The sequence below is a fragment of the Elaeis guineensis genome, chromosome 3 (genome assembly GCF_000442705.2).
Source record: "Elaeis guineensis isolate ETL-2024a chromosome 3, EG11, whole genome shotgun sequence".
Lineage (NCBI taxonomy): Eukaryota > Viridiplantae > Streptophyta > Magnoliopsida > Arecales > Arecaceae > Elaeis > Elaeis guineensis.
Window position 1 is genome coordinate 111,964,779 of NC_025995.2, and position 23,557 is coordinate 111,988,335.

General features: G+C 39.2%; 2 protein-coding genes across 3 annotated transcripts; one reads left to right on the plus strand and one right to left on the minus strand.

The window, feature by feature from the left end:
* The first annotated feature begins 1,186 nt into the window (after positions 1 to 1,186).
* On the plus strand, positions 1,187 to 7,790 carry LOC105040876 (uncharacterized). Of its 2 annotated transcripts, XM_010917616.4 has the most exons (3): positions 1,187 to 2,751; positions 3,026 to 3,145; positions 6,792 to 7,790. In XM_010917616.4, the coding sequence occupies exons 1-3, from the start codon at positions 2,382 to 2,384 to the stop codon at positions 7,055 to 7,057; spliced, it is 756 nt and encodes a 251-aa protein (XP_010915918.1). In that variant the 5' UTR covers positions 1,187 to 2,381; the 3' UTR covers positions 7,058 to 7,790. The 2 variants fall into 2 exon arrangements, 1 of the variants encoding a protein (XP_010915918.1); XR_012139997.1 differs by having other exon boundaries at positions 1,187 to 6,695.
* Positions 7,791 to 14,631: 6,841 nt separating this feature from the next.
* On the minus strand, positions 14,632 to 18,661 carry LOC105040875 (uncharacterized). Its single transcript, XM_010917615.3, has one exon. It carries the CDS (start codon positions 18,569 to 18,571, stop codon positions 15,803 to 15,805), a length of 2,769 nt encoding a protein of 922 aa, XP_010915917.1. The 5' UTR covers positions 18,572 to 18,661; the 3' UTR covers positions 14,632 to 15,802.
* Between the last annotated feature and the right edge of the window lie 4,896 nt (positions 18,662 to 23,557).

Below are 23,557 nucleotides of genomic sequence, written 5' to 3' on the forward strand. Positions count from 1 at the left end.
GGGGAGGAAGGGGCTGATGGCTCATAGTCGAAAGTCCGATAATGGGTGGCGATAGCAGGTTGCCGACAATCGATAGTGGTGGATGGCTGGTCAAAAAAATCATGAAAAAAGCATGAAAATAGGGGATCCTTCATGGTGGATTTCTGATAAAGTCGGTGATCGGCCGTGGTAGCCAAAGCCACGAAAAGAAAGAAAAGAAAAAGAGGAAGAGGAGCGGGGCTTACCTCGTGCTTTAGTGACATCTCCGGCTTCGATTTTCGATGGGCATAGTGCTAAAGAAATTGGCGAAATAAAGAAGAAAGAGGAAGGAATAAGAGAGGAGGGTCGGTGCTTGCCATAGAATTCTTTAGAGGGGGAAGGAGGATTTATAGACTTCCTAAGATTTTTGAAAGCCTTAGGAGTCCAATTTCTAGCTGAACACGATGGAGAAGATTCATCTCTTTTATTTTTTTTTTATCGCTTTAAGATCTATACTATTGGTCTGAACTGAACCAGATTATCATAATTCTCCTATATTTTTTATTTCTTTAATTTATTAACTATATAAATAGATAAACACATAAATCTCCAAAAATATTAATAAATTTTAAAAAAAATTATGAAGGATAATTTGGTAACTCAGTTTCACTTACTCGTATTCGATTACATTCCTATTTTTAAATAATTCTAACTCGATTTTTACCTGTCTCATAGTATTTATTTTTTATAATTTTTTAAAAAATAAAAAAATTATAAAATTGAAGAAGTGGAGTTTTATTGGAACGACAGATTGATGATTTTTTTTTTCTGCATGATCTTGATTCATTGAAAAAAAAATTAATTTAAAATATTTTATATTAATAAATAAAAAATTTGATTTTGAAGATTAAAATATTAAACAGTGTGATCCAATAATAATGAAAAGAAAATTTGAATTCTCACACAAGACAAACAAAAAAGCAAAAGAAATCTTATACATCTTCTTATCACGGATGGTAATTCATCGTAGAATCCTTTAAATATTATCGTATGATCAACATTTCTATTAAAATAAAATAAATAGTGCCCCAATCATCATTTTAATCAAATCAAAATAAAAGAAGATATTGACATGACATATCATTAATATATCGATTGGGACAGAAATAATTGTCTATAAATATTACTTATGCAAATAGCACGCTATTCGATTTACTCTATGCGTTGCCATGTTTTCCTGTGGAAGCAGCGGTGTGGTTGTCATCACAGCTCGCCGGACAATAGGAATTGGAAATGTTCTACGAAAAAGAATAGGAATTAAAAATGCCGGCCAAAAGAACGTGTTAGGAATTGGGACCGACATGAGCGTTTCGTCGAAGCAAGCGGATTCCGGTGCTAGGGTTTTGTATTCCCCCTCGTCGGAGGGGGTTTTGCCATCCGATCCGACCCAGAGAGATCCACCTCCTCAGGGCTCCACCGCTGGAGAGTCCGACCAATTGAAGCAAGTGGGTTTTGGGGCTAGGGTTTCACTGTCCCCTTCATCGGAGGGGGTTTTGTCGTCGGTTCTAGTCCAGAGCGTTTGATCTCTTCATGGCTCCGTCGCTGGGGAGTCTGATCGACCAAAGAATGCTTCGCCTTCTAAATAAAAGAGAGTGGACTCTCCACCCTCTCGTTCGGTGCCTCGTCCGTACATTGCGACTGCTTCAGATTCGCCCCAGTCGTGGGCATAGGTTGTTCAGAGCCGTCGTTGATTCCGTTGGGAGATGCCATGACCTACAGTCGATGATATATCTGCTTTGGAGGCTCGTTTCTCCCAGATGGTTTTATTCTCAGAAGAGAAAATTCAAAAAACTGCTAAGAAATGGCTAGCTGCACTGGTGGGAAAGTTCTTGGGGCAAGGGCTTCCTCTTGAGTTTGTCCAGAAGGAGATAAAGACTCGTTGGCAGATTGAGGGTGACTTTAAGATAAGTCCTTTATCTGAGGGTTTTCTTGTATTTTGCTTACCATCGGAGGAGATCCGCTCGAGAGTGCTTGAGCTGGGCCCTTGGACGCTGGCTGGTCAAATGCTTGCATTAGAATGCTGGTAACCTACCTTCAAACCTACGAAGGATTCTCTAAAATGGGTCAATATCTGGCTTCATCTTCCTGACTTGCCCCTTGAAATTTGGGAGAAGGAGCTGATCCTTAAGGTTGCAGCCAAAGCTGGTCGACCCAAGTCCTTGGATCCCTAGACGGCCGGTTCCTCTCGTCTTGGGTTTGCCCGTGTCTGTGTGTAGGTAGATCTTTCTAAGCCTATTTGTCCAGGCACGAAGCTTCTTATTCGAGATGAAGATCTCCCGGACATCTGTTGCCTCTGTGGATCAATTGGTACCACTGTGAGCAAGTGTTCTTGGTGCAAGGATTTGGCGCATACTGATGATGCCATGGTCTACGGACCTTGGATCCGGGCAGCTCGGGTTCCTGTTGATCCTGCTGCTCCTGGTAGTGGTTCCAGTCCTTCCATGTCTTCCTCTGTTGCTCCTACAGATAACTCCTGGATCACTCCTAAGAAAGTTGCTTCTAAACCTTCTTCCAAGCCAAATAAGGAGATCTTGACTCCTTATGTAGGGGGCTCAAGATTCTCTTCTTTATCTTTGGAAGAGGACTCTACCTTCTCTGCTGTAATGCCTATGGAGGTCCTTCACTCTGAGGGTGATGCTTTTACTCATGGGGTTGCTTCTACCTCTAAGGAGAAACGCAAGCAGTCCCCGACTCAGTCAGCACCTCCTACAAGAGCTTCATCCTCAAACAAAGGTAATTGTCCATGAAGAGGGGACGAAGGTTGAATCTCCCTCTAACATTTCATCTGCTCTTGTTTTATATTCGAGAGGGTTTGGGAAAATAGAGGTTTGGCGGTCAGTGGTGACCAACCCCTCTCGACTGGTTGGGTCATCCTGCTGTGCTGCCTCTCACTCTGGTTCTCAGGTGTTGGTCCATGCTTCGCCTCGACCAGACCTTGTGGACCATTCGATTTTGGTTTCTCAAGTCTTGCAGGAGTTGTCGGCTTCATCTCCTATTTCAAATTCAGATGCTCAAACTGCATGTGGAGGCTGCTCGTCGGTGTGCTTACCCAGGCCAACTATCTACATCTGCTCTTCAATGAAGATCATTATGTGGAATTGTCAGGGCGCAGCTAAGCCCTCGTTTCGTAAGTATTCTAAACTACTATTAGCTAAGTATAGTCCGAATATCTATGGATTTGTCGAGACTAGGCTTGATCAAAGCTGTTTACCTCGTCTCCGATGATGGTTTGGTCCTTTTTCGAATGTTTATTTGGTTCCGTCGGAAGGGCTGTCTGGGGGTATGTTTGTCATCTGGAAGAAAAGTCTTGGGCAGATCACGTTTACTCATACCGATCGACAAATTTGCTTCGGTATTATCACTCCTTCTGATTCATCTTCTTGGATTTTAGGTCTAGTGTATGCAAGCACTAATGGTTTGATGCGCCGTTCCCTTTGGCATACTGCTTCCCCTATCCTTGCTCTTGGTGTGCCAACTCTTCTTATAGGCGACTTTAATTGTATTTTGCAATCTACTGATAAAATGGGCGGCAAGCGGTTTTCTTTAAACCGTGATATCTGCGAGTTTCGCAATTTTATTTCTTCTAATGGGCTGATCGATCTTGGATTTGCGGGCCCTAAATATACTTGGTGTAACAACCAAAAGGGGCTGGCAAGGTTGTGGGGACAGCTTGATGGGACTTTTGTGTCGGAGCATTGGTTTGACATATTTCCTAACTCTGCTCTTCAACACCTTGTTTGTTTTGCTTCTGATCATTGTCTATTACTTCTCTTAGCTCATGTTTGCTCTCAAAGACCCTGCCCTCCTTTCTGCTATTTTAAATTTGGAAAGTGGTATCCTGATTTCCATCATATTGTCTGTAAGCATTGGTGTGCGGAGGTCGACCTCCCCCCTGCTGAGAGGCTATCTTATCTCCTTCTTAAGCTAAAATGGAAGCTTATGCAATGGAGTAAATCTAAAGTTCGTACTCTCTTCCATAAAGCTGAGGACTTATATGCTCAAATCTTGTCTCTTCAATTGTTAGAAACTCAAACGGCGTATCTATCATATGATAATCAATTTCTTTTGCTTCAGCTTCTCCAGGAATATAATCAGGTCCTGTCTATGTAAAAATGTTATTGGAAACAACGATCACGTATTCAGTGGCTTAAAGAAGGAGATACTAATTTCAAGTTCTTTCATCGCACCACTATTCTTCATAATAGTCGTAACCGTATTTCAGCTCTCATATCAGAATGTGGGCGGTGGATCTATGTGGAATTCGAGCTTAGATCAATGTTACAGCTACATTTTCAATCCAGGTGCAATTTCTTGCCTCCACCTGTTGACATATGGCTTCCTCAGCCTATAAATATTTTATCTCCTGGCCAACAACAGCGTTTGGTGTCTCCAATTACGGAAGAAGAGGTATTTAATGCGTTACAATCTATGCCTCCTGATAAATCCCTTGGTCCGAATGGTTTTTCTTCTTCTTTTTTTCAAGACTTTTGGCCTATTATGGGTACCGATGTGGTTCAGGCAGTTCTTTCATTTTTTAAGTCCTCGGTCATGCCACCCTCATGGAAACACACCTTTATTATCCTGATTCCTAAGGTACAGCAGCCATCATGACCATCTGAGTTTCGTCCTATTAGCTTATGTAATACCATCTATAAGCTAGTGGCTGCTGTTATTTCAAATCGGATGAAGCCTTTAATGCCTGACCTGATTTCTTCCAATTAAAGTGCCTTTGTTGGGGGAAGATTGATCATGAAAAATATTCTTATTGCATAGGAAATCATGCATTCTCTTGTGAGGGCTGCACTATCTAAAGGTCTTCTGTTGCTTAAAGTGGATATGGAAAAGGCATACGATCGAGTGCAATGGAGCTTTCTTTTATGGGTGCTTAAGCAATTCAATTTCCCTAAACTCTTCATAAAGTGGATTGAGACTTGTGTGTTTAATCATTTATATGCTTTTCTTGTTAATGGCACCCCCACGGATTGATTTTCTGCTACTTGTGGTCTGAGATAGGGCTGTCCATTATCTTTTTTTCTGTTCCTCTTGTGCTCGAAAATGCTATCTCTTACTTTGAGGGCGGCTGTTCGGTCGAAACTTTTGCACCCCTATATCCCTGGACGGCATGGGCCTCAGATTTCTCATCCTTTTTTTGTTGACGACTGTTTGTTGGTTGCTAAAGCTACCATCCATAATGCTCTTCTCCTCAAGTTATTGCTTGATGCTTATTGCCATTATTCTGGTCAATTGGTGAATATTTCTAAATCTTTTCTTATTATCAGTCCGTTTGTGAATTCTAACATTAGGCAATCTATTGTGTTTATATTTGGTATGCATTGTAAACAAGGTGCTTGGAAATATTTGGGTGTGTCTGTTTCTAATTCCAGATTAACCACATCGGATTTCACCTTTCTTATGGAGAAAATTCTTACCAAGATTCAAGCTTGGAAATGGAGAGCTTTTCCTTTATAGGGTGGGTCACTCTTATTCAATCTGTGTTGACCTCTATCCCTGTGTGTGCTATGGCTTCTCTTCCCATCCCGTTTGCTGTACTGGATTCTCTTGGGCGGAAATTTTGTGCCTTTCTATGAGGTCATCCTTCCTTTACTTGTCGAGCTCATCTTATCTCAGGGGAGACTGTTTGTTCGCCCAAGGAGGTAGGTGGCCTGGGTTTTTTTTCTATTCGGCAGCGTCAATCTATTCTTTTGGATAAATTGGCCGCCAAGCTAATTTTACAACCTTTTTCTCTGTGGGGCTAGTTGGTCTGTTCTAAATACAAGTTCCATCGATCCTGGATCGTCTTCCAACTAATCGTTCTCAAATTTGAAAAAAAATCTCAGCTATTGGACAGCACATCCAATATCAATTCATGCGGCTCATTGGAAACGGGCAGAGTATAAATGTCTAGAAGGATTCGTGGATATCCTCCATACCATTATCTCGATGGCCCTCTTTTATGAATATTAATATTAATTTGGAAGATTTTTGTGTTGCTGATTTTATTTTACCTAATAATATATGGAATACTTCACTTTTAGCCTCTCTGTTTAACGCGGATATGTTAAGCACCATACTTACAATTCCTCTTGTGCATACTAAATGGTCAGATCAGTTGGGCTGGACTAACACTCGATCTCTTATTGTTTCTACTTATGACCTTGCTGATGTTTTAGTTCCCCCTAATTCCCTCTCTTTCAACTTTCATGCCAAATGGATCTGGAAATTATTTGTATCTAAACATGTTAAATGTTTTTGTTGAAAACTCTTTTGGCAACACTTACCCGCCAAGGAGTATTTGCTTTTTAGAAATCTCCTGCCTTTTGGGCCTCTTGTATGTGATCTTTGTGGATCTGCTGTGGAGGATTGTCAACATGTGATTATCACTTATTATTTTGCTCAAGCTTACTGGCACTTTATTAGTCACCAATTTAGCTGCCCTATCCCATCTTTTTTGTCGGATTTGCTGGCTTTCTTAGCTCATCCCAGGGCAGGATCGAGAGAGAAGGCTATTGTTGCTCTCATGGCATCTCTTATTTGGTATGCCAGGAATCAGCGGATCTTTCAAGGCCACTTTATTCCTCCTGCTCATCTCCTCCGGCTGTGTGTCTATTTTCATAAAAATCAGTTTTTCTCCTCTACTTCTTTTCCTCCTGGTGAGCCCACTCAGTCAAGGATCTGGGGTAATCCTCAGCTGTTTCTGCAGTTTTACTCAATGAATTTTATTTCATGGACACCCCCTCCCCTTGGAGTGCTCACTATTAACTTTGATGGAGCAGTCACTGCAGAGCGAGCCGCTGGAAGCTTTATAATTCGGAACCATGAGGGTGCTATGTTGGCGATAGGAGGAAATCTTCTACCTGCTGTTGCTGTGCCTTTTGCTGAACTTATCGAAGTTTGGTTGGGAGTTAAATACCTCTTTACCCATCTCTATTCTCAGTGTGTTTGGATTCAGGGAGACTCCTCGATTGTTATCACATGGCTGAAAAATCTCCAGCGTAATAGGATGAGTCTCTCACCTTGGATGCAGGATATTAAAATTTGACTTGCCTCTCTCCAGTATCTTAAAATATTCCATATTTGTCAGGAAGGCAATCAAGCCGTGGATTGGGCTGCCACGACTACTTTATCTGGAGATTTTTTCCTTTACTTCTGATCTATTATATTTATATCCTGCTCTGGTCCATATTTTACGTGCTGATGCTTATACGGTTGCATTTCCTCGACATGGCTTATAGGTATTGGCTGCATTATCCTCTATCATCCAGTGGATCTGGATGGCCGTGGATGGTTAGTGGTTTAACTTCGTTTCAATCATCTGACCTGATGCATTGTCCCTGTTATCGGATATATCTGATGGTCGTTTTTGAGTTGCATGGACACTTCACCATGCTTATTTGGCTTCTGATCTTACTGTCCCACATGATTACATTTATTATGCATGCGGGCACCTCTGTTGTTTTTTTTCCAGATGATGTTTGCACTGATGGGTCTTCGCCCCTCCCAAATGATGATATTCAAGTGTCTGTTTCTAATGGGAGTTGGCCTTTTTTTAAATTTATTACTCTCTCCCCTTCTGCTGGCCATCTTATCAATGCCGCTTTTATGGCTCGTATGGCTCTTTGGTTGTATTTGCTGCAAAAGAAGATTTTATGGTTGGGTTTTACTTGCTATATCACTCTATGTCAGTGGTCTTATTTTAGTCCAAATAAAGTTTCAATCACTGATGAGTTTTGTGATCTAATTACCTCCCAAATAATTATATTCAATTGGTCCGATTCTGATGGGAGTTGGCCTGGATTGCCTATTGGTTTGCTATTCTTGCTGACGGGGATTGGGTGGTTGGCTTACCCTTGTCTCGTTGCTTTATGCCGCTGGCATCACTTAATCCCAAATGATGACTCATGGCATGTTGTCTGCTGGGTTTCTGAGCATATTATTGGTTTTGGGTACATCCGAGATTTTTGTTCAAAACTATGTTTTGGTACTCTATACACAATTTTCTCTGAAGTATAGGTGCTGCATCATTTATAGCATATCTTACTCTGAAATATCTTATAGTATTTTGGACTCTTTTGCTTTTTCTGTTTTGTGAATTTAGGGCGAGGCGCTTGTTTATGCGGTCTCCATTTTCCCACGTGTCATTTAGCTTGTTCTATTGTTTATTGGATTACTGGGTGTGCTTCTGTTATTTTATTTTATTAACTGTTGGTTCTCCGGATATCAGCCTATTATTTGGGTGGATTACGGATGGCATTTGCTGCATATTCAATTTCTCTCTTTGGATTTTCTTATTCGGTTATTGTGTGCTGCTGCTAATCTCTTGTCCCAGATGATGTATCATTCCATAATGATTTTGATGGATTTGTGTGCATATTATCTGCTTTTAGTATATTGGAGACTCTTGTTCCGGTGTTGCCGTGTTGGTTTTGATTTTTTATGATGCATCTCTTTCACTGTATAAAGGCTGCATAAGTTATAGCTGCTACTATTTTACGAAGACTCCCAGCATTTTGGCTTGTTAGTTATTTACTATTTTAGGATCTTAGGCAAAATTTAGTTTTTTTGCTTACCCATTTTGTGGCCTGTATCTTGGGTTGTTATATATTTTTTGATTTCAGAATGTATTACTATTTTTTGCGGCATGTTCCATGGATTAGTACTTGTGAAATAAAGGTTTTTTTTTTTAAAAAAAAACGCGTTAAATAAAATCCAAAAAAAAAGAAAAAGAAGAAGAAGAAGGATGGGGGGTGATCGGGTTTAAAGGGGGGCGTGTTAAAGGGCGTGAGGGACGTGTTTAAGGGGTGATCGGAGCGTTGTGGTCGTTTACGAGTTGGAAATTATGTGGCCATCAAGGCCTTCAGATAGATGGGATCCCGAGTTTCTCGCTGTGTTATGTGATGCGACATTATCTTCGTTCATTTAATGATGGGGGAGAGAGATAGAGTGACGGAATTCGAAGCAAACAGGATTAATACCGGTCATTTAATGTTCCGCATTCAAAGAAGGCGGGCCTCCGTGGGGTGGTATATAAAGGAACTCCATGGGAGTAGCGCAGGCGAGAATGATTCAAAACCATTCTCATCGTATTAATGCTATAAAAATTTATTGACATGGCATATGAAGATTCTGCCAATACAGAAATAGAGCTCCATTTTAATATGGATATACTATATAGGCGGGGAGCTTTCACTTGCACTGCTTGTGGAGCAATAGTTGAGGTTGCTTTGCCACAGAGGTAACATCCTAATGGAACAGATCTTTGTTCCCAATGAAATGATTTGAATTTGAATTTTGATATATATCGAATTGCGATTAAATATCAGAATGTAAATATCAAAATGTAAATGTCTGTGAATGGAGCATATTTTGATGGTTCCGTTACGGTATATAGAAACAGTATTTGATTTGTTGGTCTTCAATAATACTGGAGTCACGTACTCATTCGTTGGATTCGTCCATATGGTGAGGAGGAGGTTATCTATTTATCTAAATTTGGTTTCGAATCAAATATTTTTCGATGAAAATTGAGGTTCTATGATTACGTTCAGAAGAGATAGATGCATCGGATTGGTCTTCTCGAACTCTTATTTTCTTATCAAAAAAAAAAAAATTGAGGTTGCTTTTACATTCTCACGTCGAAAGCATTTGCCCAGAGGAGAATTTATTACTGAGAGAGGAGAATTTATTACTGAGAGACGGTGATTTTGTAGACAAGACAGACACACACACACACACACACACACATATATATATATATATATATATATATATATATATATATATATGTTTCTGCTGACTTTTATCTCTTTCCTTGCCTTCTGCATGTACCTTGAAATGAAGTAATTGATGGAATATGCGATGCAAGCTATTTTATCAAGAAATACTGTTACAATTTTGTTTCAAAAAAAAAAAGGTTAAAGGTGTTCTCTGCTATCTGGCGGCGAGCAGATAGGATAGGCATGCATGTAATCCTATCAGAATTCATTCCATGTGCGAACACATGGGGCAGGCTTGATCCCAAACTAGAATCTGAGTTAAAACATAATGTTTCAGAAGTCAACTTAACCAAAATAAATTGCACCAGCTCCCAATTCAACCAGTACAACAAAGAACAATAAGAAATGTTGTGCTCATATGACTTAAAGATGATATTTCAAGGAAAATTATGATGATATTTCATTCCAACTGAAACTAGGATATGAGCCAGATAAATGCACTTGTTGCTTATATATTGGTCACATCTTGATCCTAGAATGATTTGATGGAGCAAGAAACCATCAAGTATCAGACCAGCATCACATATTGCATACCCAGAATAAGATAATCAGATCCTCACACAGGGAATGGCAGCGGTATATGATGGCATAGCTAGCCTGAGCAGCTGAGTTTTATGAGAACATTCAGAAAAGAACGCCTCCTGATTGAAATGATCTTGGAGACTTGGAACTCCCAATTCCTCTTATTTGATAAGAAAAATGCTTTGTTATCCATCTTTTAATAATTGGCTATTTTTCTAGTCGTTCTTCCTTCAGGCAGGAGATGGTAGGGGAAACGGTTCAGTCAACAGCATATGCTAGCACTCTGCATCAGCGATGCATGTGCAAGAAGAATAAGAAATATTCATCAATTTATATTTTTAATCCTTCAATCTCTTTAATTATAGAGTTTGTTACCATCTTCTGCTGATCTAGAAGACCATTTCACTTGAAGCCGACTGAATTGTAGCAAGAAAGCAACAATTGTCATGGCCCTTACAACAACCACATCCTCCACAAACCACCTGCTGCTCGACAACAGAACATTCCGTTGGTTGCGGTTGTCAAAGAAGACCTCAAACTTCAGCAATGAAGGGACCATGCAGGAAAGGGTAAGAATGCTAAGCATTATGCTGGAGATGGAAGGAAGAACATTTGGGTGCCTCTTGACATCATAGATCTGTATTTTGATAAAAATACATGAAAATGTGAGGGAGATCAGAACCGCAATGACTTCTACATTCATCCTCCGGATTATTCGCCTGGGTTCTTTAGATCATAGCCATCATTTTTTTTTTTTTTTTTTGGTTGAAATAGAAAAGGCGCTCATTTTAATTATAGAGTTTGTTACCATCTTCTGCTGATCTAGAAGACCATTTCACTTGAAGCAGACTGAATTGCAGCAAGAAAGCAACAATTGTCATGGCCCTTACAACAACCACATCCTCCACAAACCACCTGCTGCTCGACAACAGAACATTCCGTTGGTTGCGGTTGTCAAAGAAGAGCTCAAACTTCAGCAATGAAGGGACCATGCAGGAAAGGATAAGAATGCTAAGCATTATGCTGGAGATGGAAGGAAGAACATTTGGGTGCCTCTGGACATCATAGATCTGCATTTTGATAAAAATACATGAAAATGTGAGGGAGATCAGAACCGCAATGACTTCTACATTCATCCTCCGGATTATTCGCCTGGGTTCTTTAGATCATAGCCATCATTTTTTTTTTTGGTTGAAATAGAAAAGGCGCTCATTATCAACATGCATAGTCAAGAAGAGTCACACTTCGAATCTAACGTCCAAGTAGGGCATACGACGGTGACACACTCCCAAAGGCAAAACTTTAAAATTCAATCTCAAAATCCCGTAAAAATTATTGATCTTAATTTATAATAAATATTTCATATTAGTTAATAAAAAATTTTATATAATTTACAAAACTTAATCATCCAACTGTTATTGATGGTCTCTATCTAATCAAGCACTTTCAAATTGGGATTCTAACTTTAGCCAAATATAAGCATCCTTATAATTCTGAGAAAGAAAAAAAAGAGAATTGTGAGCTTTGCAGCGTAGTAAGGATCTCCACATACTCATATCAATATAATAATAATTTAAAAATAATATATGAACAACATCAAAAAAAAATATAAGCTATAAAATCTCATTTCAAATATTCAATATAATTTAATTAATATATATAAAAATATTTATTAGATAATATCAAAAATTTATTTTTTTTCAAAAGTGATACACTGCACATATGTAATTAAAAAAAATCTCTTTTACTTAATTATGGTTTCATGTTTTATCATCCATATCTCATTAATATGATCTGGATCAATTAGTATTGCCTTTAAGATTTTGGACTAATCATGATCATGCTTCAGTTTGTGACCGGCAAACTCAAGTACCATGTTCTTGCTCATGGTGGGGCTATTCTCAATACCATATTTTTATCCACGATGGGGCTATTGTCACTGTCATTTTTTTGCTTGTGGTAGGGCTATTCTTAGTGTCATGCTTCAACCCATGGTGGGCTATCCTTCAAGCAATTTCTCACAAAAGGGGCTCAAATGCACTCTCTATTTGAGGGATTTCTAAGACAGGTAGAGGGAAGGAATCTTTTTATAGATGGACTGGAGATATATGGAGGGAAACCAGAGGTCATTGAGTGTCCTCTGCCTGTCGCCCGACCGACTTGGAGAAGGAAGGGGACTCAGGTTTGGAGTCATATTTTTTTCTCTATCTCTTCCCTGATTAAACAAGTTGGCCCAAAGGGCCGGCTTTACAAATGTGCCCACAGGCAGATTTATCTTTTCGGGGGTTGGTCTACCAAGAGGCTTGGAATCTTTGGAATTTTCACAACTCATAATAGAAGTCCGGTCTTAGGGTCTCCATCTAGACTGCATGCGATTTGATTTTGATGATCGGAGCAAACCTTCTCTTCAAAAAAGAGACAACAGGAGCGAAGCTTCCACTTCCACTGCTGGTGGAGAAATAATTGAGGTTGCTTTCACTTGTCTTCTCCCAAACATGAGATCAGGGCGAATCATGGAGAGAAGATGACTTTGTAATAATATATGTATATATTTGAAAGGTTTTCTACTGATTTTCTCTCAATATATTTTCTTGTCTTCTGCCCATCTTGTACATGAGCTAATCTATGAAATATACAATTCAAACAAATTTTTCAAGAAACATTATGTTTTTTTTTTTTTTTGAGGGAAGTGGAGACTAATGGAAGCCATTAGTCCCAAAAATTTTATTAAAGTGAAATTATTACAAGAAGAAATGCAGGGAAGAATGTACAAGAACTCAGAAGGTGAACAAGAGGTCTCTACAAAAGTGCTAGAGAATCTACAGGGGAAGATAGAAGGACTCAGAAGAAGTCATGAGACATTGCTGCCAGAAGATCATAGAAGAAACATTCTGTTAGCTGGATAAAAATGGATAGGGTAGACATGCCTTTAGTCTTAACTGAATTGACTCCATATGTGAACACCTGGAGCAAGCTCAGTCCCAAGCTAAAATCTGAGTTTCAATATTGACGTTGCAGAAGTCAGTTCAACCCAAATAAATTCCCCCATCTAATTCACCTAGGCACCACAACGAACAATTCAAAGATGTTCTGCCTATAAAAACTAAGAAAATGTATCATGGAATTTTTTTTAGTAATGTAAACCTTCTGCATCGTAACTTGCTTTTTAGTTAGACCAATGATAAGAAATATACTTTCTATATATTCAAGAATCCTTTATAACTTTTTTCTCCCCAATCAAATCTACAATTGAAGTAAGGAATTCCTAATAAAAATGGTGATGATAGTGATAATGATGATATTTTGAACTGTGATAATGATGATAGTGATAATGATGATAAATTGAAGTAAGGAATTCCTAAATATGAAGTTTGGCATGTGTAAAATAAGATAGTATTCCAACTGGAAATAGGACTGAAGCACCTATTGTTGAACACTTCTCGCAAAATTCAGCCCTAAAACCCAATAGAAAACAATGGAGCAAATAAGCAACATCTGTATCTGTGTATCATATATGAAACAAGGAGGATCATTTTTAGGCCATGCCATTTCTATACCAATCAGATCATTATCCTCATGTTTTGCAAAGCATGTACATTCATTTTCCTTTTACTGTAGATGAGAGAAGCTCAACAGGATGTCACACATAATTTATGACAGCAACTTGGACTCAGCCTGCCTCACAAAATTCATCCTGCTCTTTTTCTAGATCCTGCACCTCAAACTAAAGAATTGTGTCCTAGTGATATCTGACCGGGACTACACCTATTTTTTTTAGATGAATATGGGAGGCTGGAAGCCACCCGGCTTTTATGATAATGGAGAATATATACAGAGTAAAAGGGGCAAAGAGTTACAGATCAAAAGAGGTTGCAGGTCCCACTCGAAAACTACAGCACTGCCAGGTAGTTTTCAGAATTACATGAGCAGTTACAGGCCTAAAGCAGAATTTTTAGAAAGAAAACTACTCTCAAAATCTGACTGAAGATTAATGACTCTACGGCCTTCATACAAGAGAAAATGGATGGTGGATCAAGGGTCTCTGAGTGATGTGAAAACTGTTTTAACTTTGTGCCAAATTTTACTATGTTCCAGTAGCAAGCCTCCATCGCATAAGTTGGACTAAAGGTTGAAGAGATGTAGTGTTTCAAATGCGACATAAGCCGAGCCACTTTCCTTTCTTTCCAACAGCTCCATGTAATAGCTCCAATGAGCATTAGCACCACTGGCCTAGCCACTTTTGGGAAAAACCATCTTATCCAATACAAACGAAGCCCTGCAAAGGATCCATGAGATTGTACCACCCCAAGCTTGATGCAAATTGCTGTCAAGATTGAAGAGAAGAACAGGCAATCTGAAAACAGGTGGTCCACATTCTCAATCAGGCTATGGCATGACACCCAGCCTCCCAAGTTCCTTCCTATTTTCCTCCCAATAACAAAACTAGTGTTAACGACTACCAACCTTCTCCCTGAGAATGCTACCCAACTTCAGAGTTTCGGGAGTTGAGTACAGAAATATGAGCATCTTTCTCAGTAGCCTGTAACAGAAGACATAACTGCAGTTTGCCTCTTCCACTGGCTATGGTCCATTCTATGCAAAAAATAAGCAGCATAGGTCCCTGCTAACAGCTCAATCAGGGTTTGAAAGTCCAGCTGGAACCAAACAAATTTTTGACCAGATTTTTCCTTGGCAAAGAATAGACCAATCATTGAAAAGATTTAGAGCTTCCATAGCCACCGAAGATAAGGAGGATTTCTTGTTGAGAAAAAGTCGGAAGTTACATTCTATCCACCAAGACCAAGCAACTGCTACTAGGAGCATTAGAACCAGCTGCTGGTTTGGACTACACCTATTTTCACAACCACCTGTTCGTTCTTTCACTAAATGAGGGAGAGTAAAAGCAAGGTTGAGAAACCAATAGATTATGCATTAGATTCCTTTCTTTCCTTGCTTGCTCCTAAGACATAAGCATATTTTTTTTCCTTCTGTACGGCGTTGCTGTTTTTGTCTCTTTCATTGCATCCATGAGATTTTGTTAGGCTCTTTGAGCCTAACTTTTCCTCAGAGAAGTAGGTATGAGGTAAGAGATTTAAAGCATAATCATCATTCTGACTGATGGTTTGAGCATGTGTGGGTGCATGAAGTAAGATTACAAGCATATCAAATTTATATGTATATAAACCGACACTGGATGAACACAAATTAAGACACATGCATTACTAATTCATTAACACTATTTTCCAAGTTATCAGTAAATTTACATAGTGATAAAACAGAGCTTGACACCTGGGAAAATAGTACAAGAAGGGATTATACTACTTCCATTCCAACATAGAACAGCACAAAATACAGCAACAAAGAAGAACATGAAATAGTAATGGCCCGCTATACGGCTAAATTTCCAATCACGGGATCAGACATTACGACAATTAAACATAGCCTTATTTTGCATAATACGAATTTCACACAAAGTTTATCTGAAAGAGCTAAGGACTCACGACTGTCTCGTACTCACCAGGCTTTCTAAATCTTTTAGGAAGGATGTGATCACCACCAAACCGCTGCTGCAAGTATATAAGAAATGCAAAGAGCACTCCCTGGCAAGGAATGATGATATTCCACCCAGTGGAGTACAAATCTCCATCATGGCGAGCATAGATGTATGACCAGTTTAGATGGGGAACATAATGGTGAGCTCTATAAACATCATAGAAGTGAGGTACCGCACGAAGAATAGTGGTTCCAACATAGAAGAAAGGGTTCAGAGCCTTGTCTTTGGAGTTCCAAAAGATATTAAAAATGATCTGAGGCAGCAGGAAGCAATCAAGTATCAAGCCACAGTATGTTATCAGATCCTCCAACAGAGAATGCTGGCGCTCAACCAAATAGTCAGGGCTGTGCTGCCTAATTTCATATGACCTCGTGTGAACAAACCAGGCAATCAGTCCACCAGCAAGATATAAAGACAAGCATAAGATGAGAGCTCTCTTCTCGGCAACCCACAGGCCCTTCTTGCTCTCCTCCGCTGATCTAGAAGACCATGCCACTTGAAGTAAACGAAAGTGCAGCAGGAAAGCGACCATCGTCATCACCCTCACAATAACCTCATTTGCCTCGAGCCATCCACTGCTCCGGTATAGAAAGTTATGTGGGTTATGATTCTTATAGAACAATGCTCCAAAGTTCAACATCAAAGGGATCATGTGGCCTAGAGTAAGAACAACAAGCATCGTGATGGACATCGAAGAAAAATGCTTCTTGAGATGGTAAAACTGCATTCTGATAAAAATACATGAAAGTGTGAGGGAGATAACTACCATAACAATTTCTATATCCATCCTCCAGACCGTTTGGGCTGTTCCGACAAAAGCGTATGAGGAAACCTCTACAGGATTAAAGAAAAGCGGGTCCGATTTCTCCCTTGTACTCTCAATTTTGCCGTTAAAACGCTCTCCAAACTCTGGATTCAGAGGGGGAAGCTGGACATTGATGAGAATTTTACAGTCCATAGTGTTATTCACACCTTTTCCTTGTTTTTTAGCGAATGCATAGCTTGGATACTGACATCCTACCATGCAGAGCTTGCCAGTGTTTGCATTGTATATCCCTTCCGCTGAGATCTCAGTTGGCACATCCTCATACGGAGTTGAACCCCGGAAGGTATAGCTCATCTTGTAGCTTACATTCCAGTGGGTCTGCTTCGTCTTTACCGATGTCTGTAATGGACTAGTTGCTCTATAGGAATTGATATCTCCATAGTATATCTCATCGACTGATACTAGAGTTACGTATCCTCGTGGATCAGCATTCTGATGCTGCATCTCACCAACTGATATTGGTGTTGCCTGTCCCCATGTATTCTTTAGATCGGAGTTTGTTGTATCGAAACCAAATTTCATGTCGTTGAAGGATCTTCCATCCGGGTATTCCCTCTTCTCCAATTTTGCAACATCATTCACCACACAAAAGTTCTTCACGGTATCCAATCTTGTGTACTTATATTTTAAACCAGGAACAAACCCAAAATTGTCACCGAAACTAGAGAATGAAACTTTGCTAAAATAGCCAGTACCACTCGCATTCTTTTCACTCCATATATGACCCACGGCGCTGCTGGTGCTCTTGATCGACAACACTACAGGAAACCGTAAGCTAAACCCAATTGTGCAATCACCAACCGACGCAGTTGCCAGAGAATCCCCTTGAATGTGAAGTATGCGACAAGCCACGACGCAGAGCCGGTTCGCACTGGGATCCCAGAACCCCTCAGCAACCAAGGACTTCTCAGGCACAAACAATCCATTGTTTGGATGCTTATTGACATCGGAGAAGGCCATATAAAAATGCAGCTTTCCCTCGTCGGTACACTGGATTAGATTCAAAGACATGAAAATTTCACGACTCGCACCGAAAGGGCCACAATTCGGACTAGAGCAATCACTGCCATAGTCCAATCTAAAGAACTGACCTGCTAATCTCCGAAGTCTAGGACAGTAGGAATTAGAATCAAATGCTACCGATTCTTCATCAAGTGCATGACGGGAGCACGATTTGTTCGCTTGGGAGATCATGGTGTACTCATATTTTTTCTGGGCATAGGCTAAAATCTGAATGGAGCTGAAGTGATTCGGGCCACTGGTTGCATCCAAGCTCTCGATGGTACCACTAACCAAGCTAGTAGTGATGTTGGATTTCTTAGGATAATTAAGCTTAAGAACAGCAGAAAGATCAAGAGAGCTATCTCCTGCAGCGTGCTTGAGAAAGCCGCGGCCCACCATGCAAAGCTTGCCGGAAGATTCGGACCAGAAACCAGTGAGGTCAAAGGTGGCTTCTTTCCAAACCGTTGAGGTATAATGGATAAAAGAGCCGTCCATCGAATCCGTATAGTTCCCCTGGGTACGAGTATTTCCACCGTGGAGGATTAGGGTCCCACGGACGTGGATGATGCCCGTGTTTTGGGTCTGGTGGAGGTGTTCAGCTTGGAATCGGAAGGACCTTGATGTAGAGCGGCCAGAAGTGGAATCTGAGTCGAGGAGGGGGCGACCGCCGGAGAAGTAGCCGTGTGGGAGCTGGAAGGAGCTAGAGTGGACAAGAAGGCGGGTGGGGATGGACTCGGGGACGATAGAGTTGCAGTGGTAGGCATATGGGATTTCGTTGGGTGGAGAGGAGGAAGAGAAGGTGAGGAAGGTGAGAAAGAGGAGGAGGATCGATGGAGGAGAGAGGAAGGGAGAAACGCGAACCGCGCTACTTGCCATGGAATTCTTGGGAGGAGGAAAGGCGCGGATGGAGAAGAGGAGCAGTGGACCGTTGGGATGCTGAACGAGGCGCCCTCTTGATATGTAGGCACTCTGCAACAAGGAGGCAAAAAAATAAAAAATAAAAAATAAAAATAAACTGGGAGGACAAGAAAGTCCATATATTGTTCCCAGCGTGATGGACAACAAATTGAATAATTTGATTTTTTTTTAATTTTTAATAAATATTTTAAATAATTATATATCTAATTATATCCGTAAACTGTTAAAATTTATTTTATTGACGATGATTATTTTTATTATAAAATTTAAAATTTATTTTAATAATATATTTATATAATCATTAGTTGATTTAAAAAAATTAATCATAATTTTATTATTATAAATAGTGAAAAGTTTGTATCAGAAGAGTTGTATCTTTTTTGCATAGGTTGTTTCTGTTTATTAATTATCTAATTATATTATAAAAATTATTATTATTTTATGATATTTTATTTAATTATATAAAATAATTATAATATTATTATATATGACTTTTTTTTTTTTTTTTTTTTCAATGAATGACATACCGAAAATGTCCAGTGTATACTTTATATATAATATGATAATGCAAATAGAGGAAGCTTCTCGGATTTGCAGGCTTGGTGGAGCGGTAGAAAACTGACGTCAGCTGGGAATACCGACTGCGTTTATAATTTTTGTGGAGAAAGTATAAGTCAACAGTCAACAGTCAACGAAGAGTAGGCAACAACTATCGGATAAGATTAGAATGCTAGAAGGACTGACTAGAAAAATTCTTAGAATTTTTCTAGTGTCTTGACTTAGAGGTAGCAATCGGATGGAGCCTTTTGTTCATTGTCCTGACCGTGGCTATTTAATCTTGGAAATAGGAGGGAAGCGTCCGCTTGTACCGCTTGTGGAGCAATAATTGAGGTTGCTTTTACTTTGTCATGTCCGGAATATTTGCCCAGAGGAGAAGATATCACCGAGAGACGATGATTCTGCAGAGATACATGTATACGTTTCTGCTGATTTTTTCTTCTCTTTTTTCTTGCCTTCCACGTGTTCCTTGAAATGAACTAATGGATGGAATATGCAATGCAAACTATTTTATCAAGAAACACTATATTACAATTTTGTCTCAAAAAAAAGAATTAAAAATAAAAAGGTATCTGGATGCGAATGGCTATGATAGGCATGCACATAATTTTATAAGAATTCACTCCTTATGCGAAGACACCAGCTCCCAATTCAATCATCACAACAGAGAACAATAAGAAATGTTGCGCCCATATAACTTAAAGATGATATTTCAAGGAAAATTATGATGATATTTCATTCCAATTGAAAGTAGGATCTCATCCAAATGAATGCAGTTGTTGCTTATATATGGGTCACATCTAGATCCTAGAATGATTCGAGGGAGCAAGAAGCCGTAACGGACCGGCATAAGATATCACTTCCCCAGAATAAGACAATCAGGTCCTCTCACAGGGAACAGCAGCGATATAAGATGGCATAGATAGGCTGTGCAGCTGAGTTTTATGAGAACTTGAAGATCTCTGTTTCCCTTCACTTCCAATAAGCCCCGGAAATCATCAAACATATGAAAATAAAGTGGCTTAAATTATTCCCATTTCAAGAAATATGTACACGTAATATTGATATTGAAAAAAAAGAATGCCTCGCGATGGAAATGATCTCGGAGACTTGGAACTCCCAATTCTTCTTATTTGATAAGAAAAATGCTTTGTTATTCATGTCACGTTCCGAACCCAACATCCGAATCGGATACGTGATGGCCGCACACTCCTGAGAGCAAGTCCTAAAGAATATGCAAGGCCAAATTAAATCATTACAACCTTATCAACCATAATATTTAATTTCAATAATAATTCATAAAACTTGCATAATTACAATTAACATTCCTTCAATCTTCCGATCAGATATCAACGGTACTCTATCTATGCATTCGCTCACTCACAAATCCATACCATAGCCAACCATGGACATCTTGTAACTCTGAGAAGAAAAGAAAGATGAAGGGGTGTGAGCTTTACAGTCCAGTAAGAATTTTCATATCACACTAATATAATAATATAATCTGAAAATAAAGATAAATAATAACACATAAAAGCTGATGTTCACTGTCCAGAATACTACAACATTTATAGATTATCTGTTTTATCAAAAGAGATACATTATCATATATTAATAAGTGAAATAATTTTATTCAACGATTGTTTCATGTCTTATCTTTCTATTTTCTTCTATTATCACATCGTCTTTAATCCTTTTCTTTTTGGCTTTGGCTTTGGACTACCAGGATCATGTGACGATCTTTTATTCGGATCAATTTCTGTGATCTTCCTCGAATCGAAATATTCATGATCTTTCTCGGATCAAAGTGGCCATGATCTTTCTCGGATCAAATCATTCATGATCTTTCTCGGATTAGATTCTTCCACATATAAGCCTGTGGGGGCTGTCCCAGGCATAAGCTCCTGGCAGGCTATTCCATATGACAAGACCAGTCCAAACCATATTTCTCTTTCTTTTCATTTTTATGAAATTATAATATTTGACTTCATTAATCAATTCAAATTTTACAGTGTAATAAATATGTCATACCCATATAATCATGCCATCAATCGCTGATACATATGTATTGATATAACATACTCATGCTCAAAATCACATAAATAAATAACAGTGTCTTAGATATAATAAATTCATCGATCTCAAATCCAACGATGCAAAATTAATGAGATAAAATCAATGATAAAATAACATATATAATGATGATCATGTACAGAGATTCTTATCTTTACCGGTGACTGATCCAAGCACAGAAATTAATGTTCTTCTTTGATTTATGAATTTTTTTAATAAAATATTTCACTCGATATCATATGCAGACAATCATCTCTTCATAACTCTGATCAAATATAAAAATCATATATAGAAAAAATTATCCGATAATCAATCCTAATAACACAAATCTAGAACCTCTCTCAGGATTAACCAAAATTAAGATTTGTCTAAGTATCTGGATCCTCCACTGATCCATAAGACTTTTAGAGAGAGAAAATTCATGAAGAGAGAGAAAATTTTAGAGAGAGAAAGTGGAGAGAGAATCTTCATATCCTTCAGATAAGATAATCATGATCGAGATCATCAGAGGTCCTATCAAGGTGACTCAATATGAATCAAATATTATAAATTTCGAATAAGATCGAGCTGGGATCAGATCTACTGCACGAATTTCGAAGCAATCTCAGATTATCTTATTTTCATCTCAAGTTTATCTTAAGGTCTGTGATGAAATCAAAGAGAGAGAGAAAGACTCTAGAGAGACAAAATTCATAAAAAGAGAGAAAGATCTAGAGAGAGAATTTAGAGAGAAAAAATGGAGAGAAAAAGTAGAGAGAGGAGAGAGGAAAGAGAGAGAAAGGAGAGAGAGGAGAGAGAGAAAATTTCTCTCTTTTCTTCTTTTTTTTCTATTTTTCTATTTTTTTTATTTTTATTTTTTTCTTCCTCTTTTTCGTTTTCTTTTTCTTTTCTTTTTTTTCTTTCTTCTTCTTTCTTTTTCCTTTTCTTCCCGCGGCCTCCCTTGGGCCGAAACAGGGGAAGACCGTGAGGTCCCCCCTTGGTGCCCCGAGCTTCGATGAGGTGGGTGGTGTCCGATCGACGGCAACGGAGCAAGGCCGGCCGACAGCAACAGAGCAAGGCCAGCCGGTAGCGAGGTTAGGTCGGCAAAATTTTTTTTTTTTTAATTTCTCGAAAAACAGGAGATCCGTCCCCTTTTTTCATGATTTCTGACCATTGGCCGATCGTCGGTGGTCGGAAAACAAATGCAAAATGAAAAGAGAAGAGATTACCTTATTCCGGCAGCCAAGGTGAGCTCCGGCGGCCCCTTTCTTCCCGATCAAAAACCCACGGCGCTCTCATGAAAAAATCCCTCAAATTTCTCCAAAATTTCTTTGTAAATATCTAAGTGAGGGAAGAAGGGTTTTATAGAGGAGGTCTCCCATCTCTACTCGGACTCCTAGAGGAGAGGAAGAAGACTCCAGTGAGGAGTCTTCCTCCTCCCATCGGCTTTCTTCTTTTATTTTTATTTTTATTTTTATTTTTTTTTTTGTATGGGCTTTGAGCTTGGTCCAGGGCCCAAATGGGCCGGGTGTTACAATTCATCCTTTAATAATCGACTATTTTCCTTGTTATTCTTCCTTCCGGCAGGAGAAGGTTGGTGAAACGGTTCAGTCTGCATCACAATGCACAAAATAGCATACTAGCACTCTGCACGTCCGATGCAAGTCCAAGAAGCATAAGAAATATATGTTAATTTATATCTTTAATCCATGAATCTCTTTAATTATAGAGTTTGTTACTATCCTCTGCCGATCTAGAAGACCATTTCACTTGAAGCAAACTGAATTGTAGCAACAATTGCCATGGCCCTCACAACGACCTCATTCTCCTCAATCCACCCGCCAACAACAGAACATTCTGTCGGTTATGATTGTCAACAAAGATCTCAAAGTTCAGCAATAAAGGGACCATACGGCCAAGGGTAAGAATGCCAAGCATTATGAAGGAGATGGAAGGAAGAACATTTGGGTGCCTCTTGACACTGTAGATCTCCATTTTGATAAAAATACATGAAAAAATGTGAGGGAGATCAGGACCGCAATGATTTCTACATTCATCCTCCCGATTATTCTAACTGCTTGGGTTCTTTAGATCATAACCATCAAAGGGTTCATCATTTTTTTCTTAAACTTTTTTTTTTAAAATAGAAAGGGTACGTGTTCATTATCAACATGCAAGTCAGTCGAGAAGGGTGGAGCAATGTGTCCGCAGACCGACGTATTTTTTTGAGGGGTTGGTCTACCAACAGACTTGGAATCTTTGGAATTTTCACAGCTCATAATAGAAGCCGGGTCTTAGGGTCTTCATCTAAACTGCATACAATTTGAATTTGGC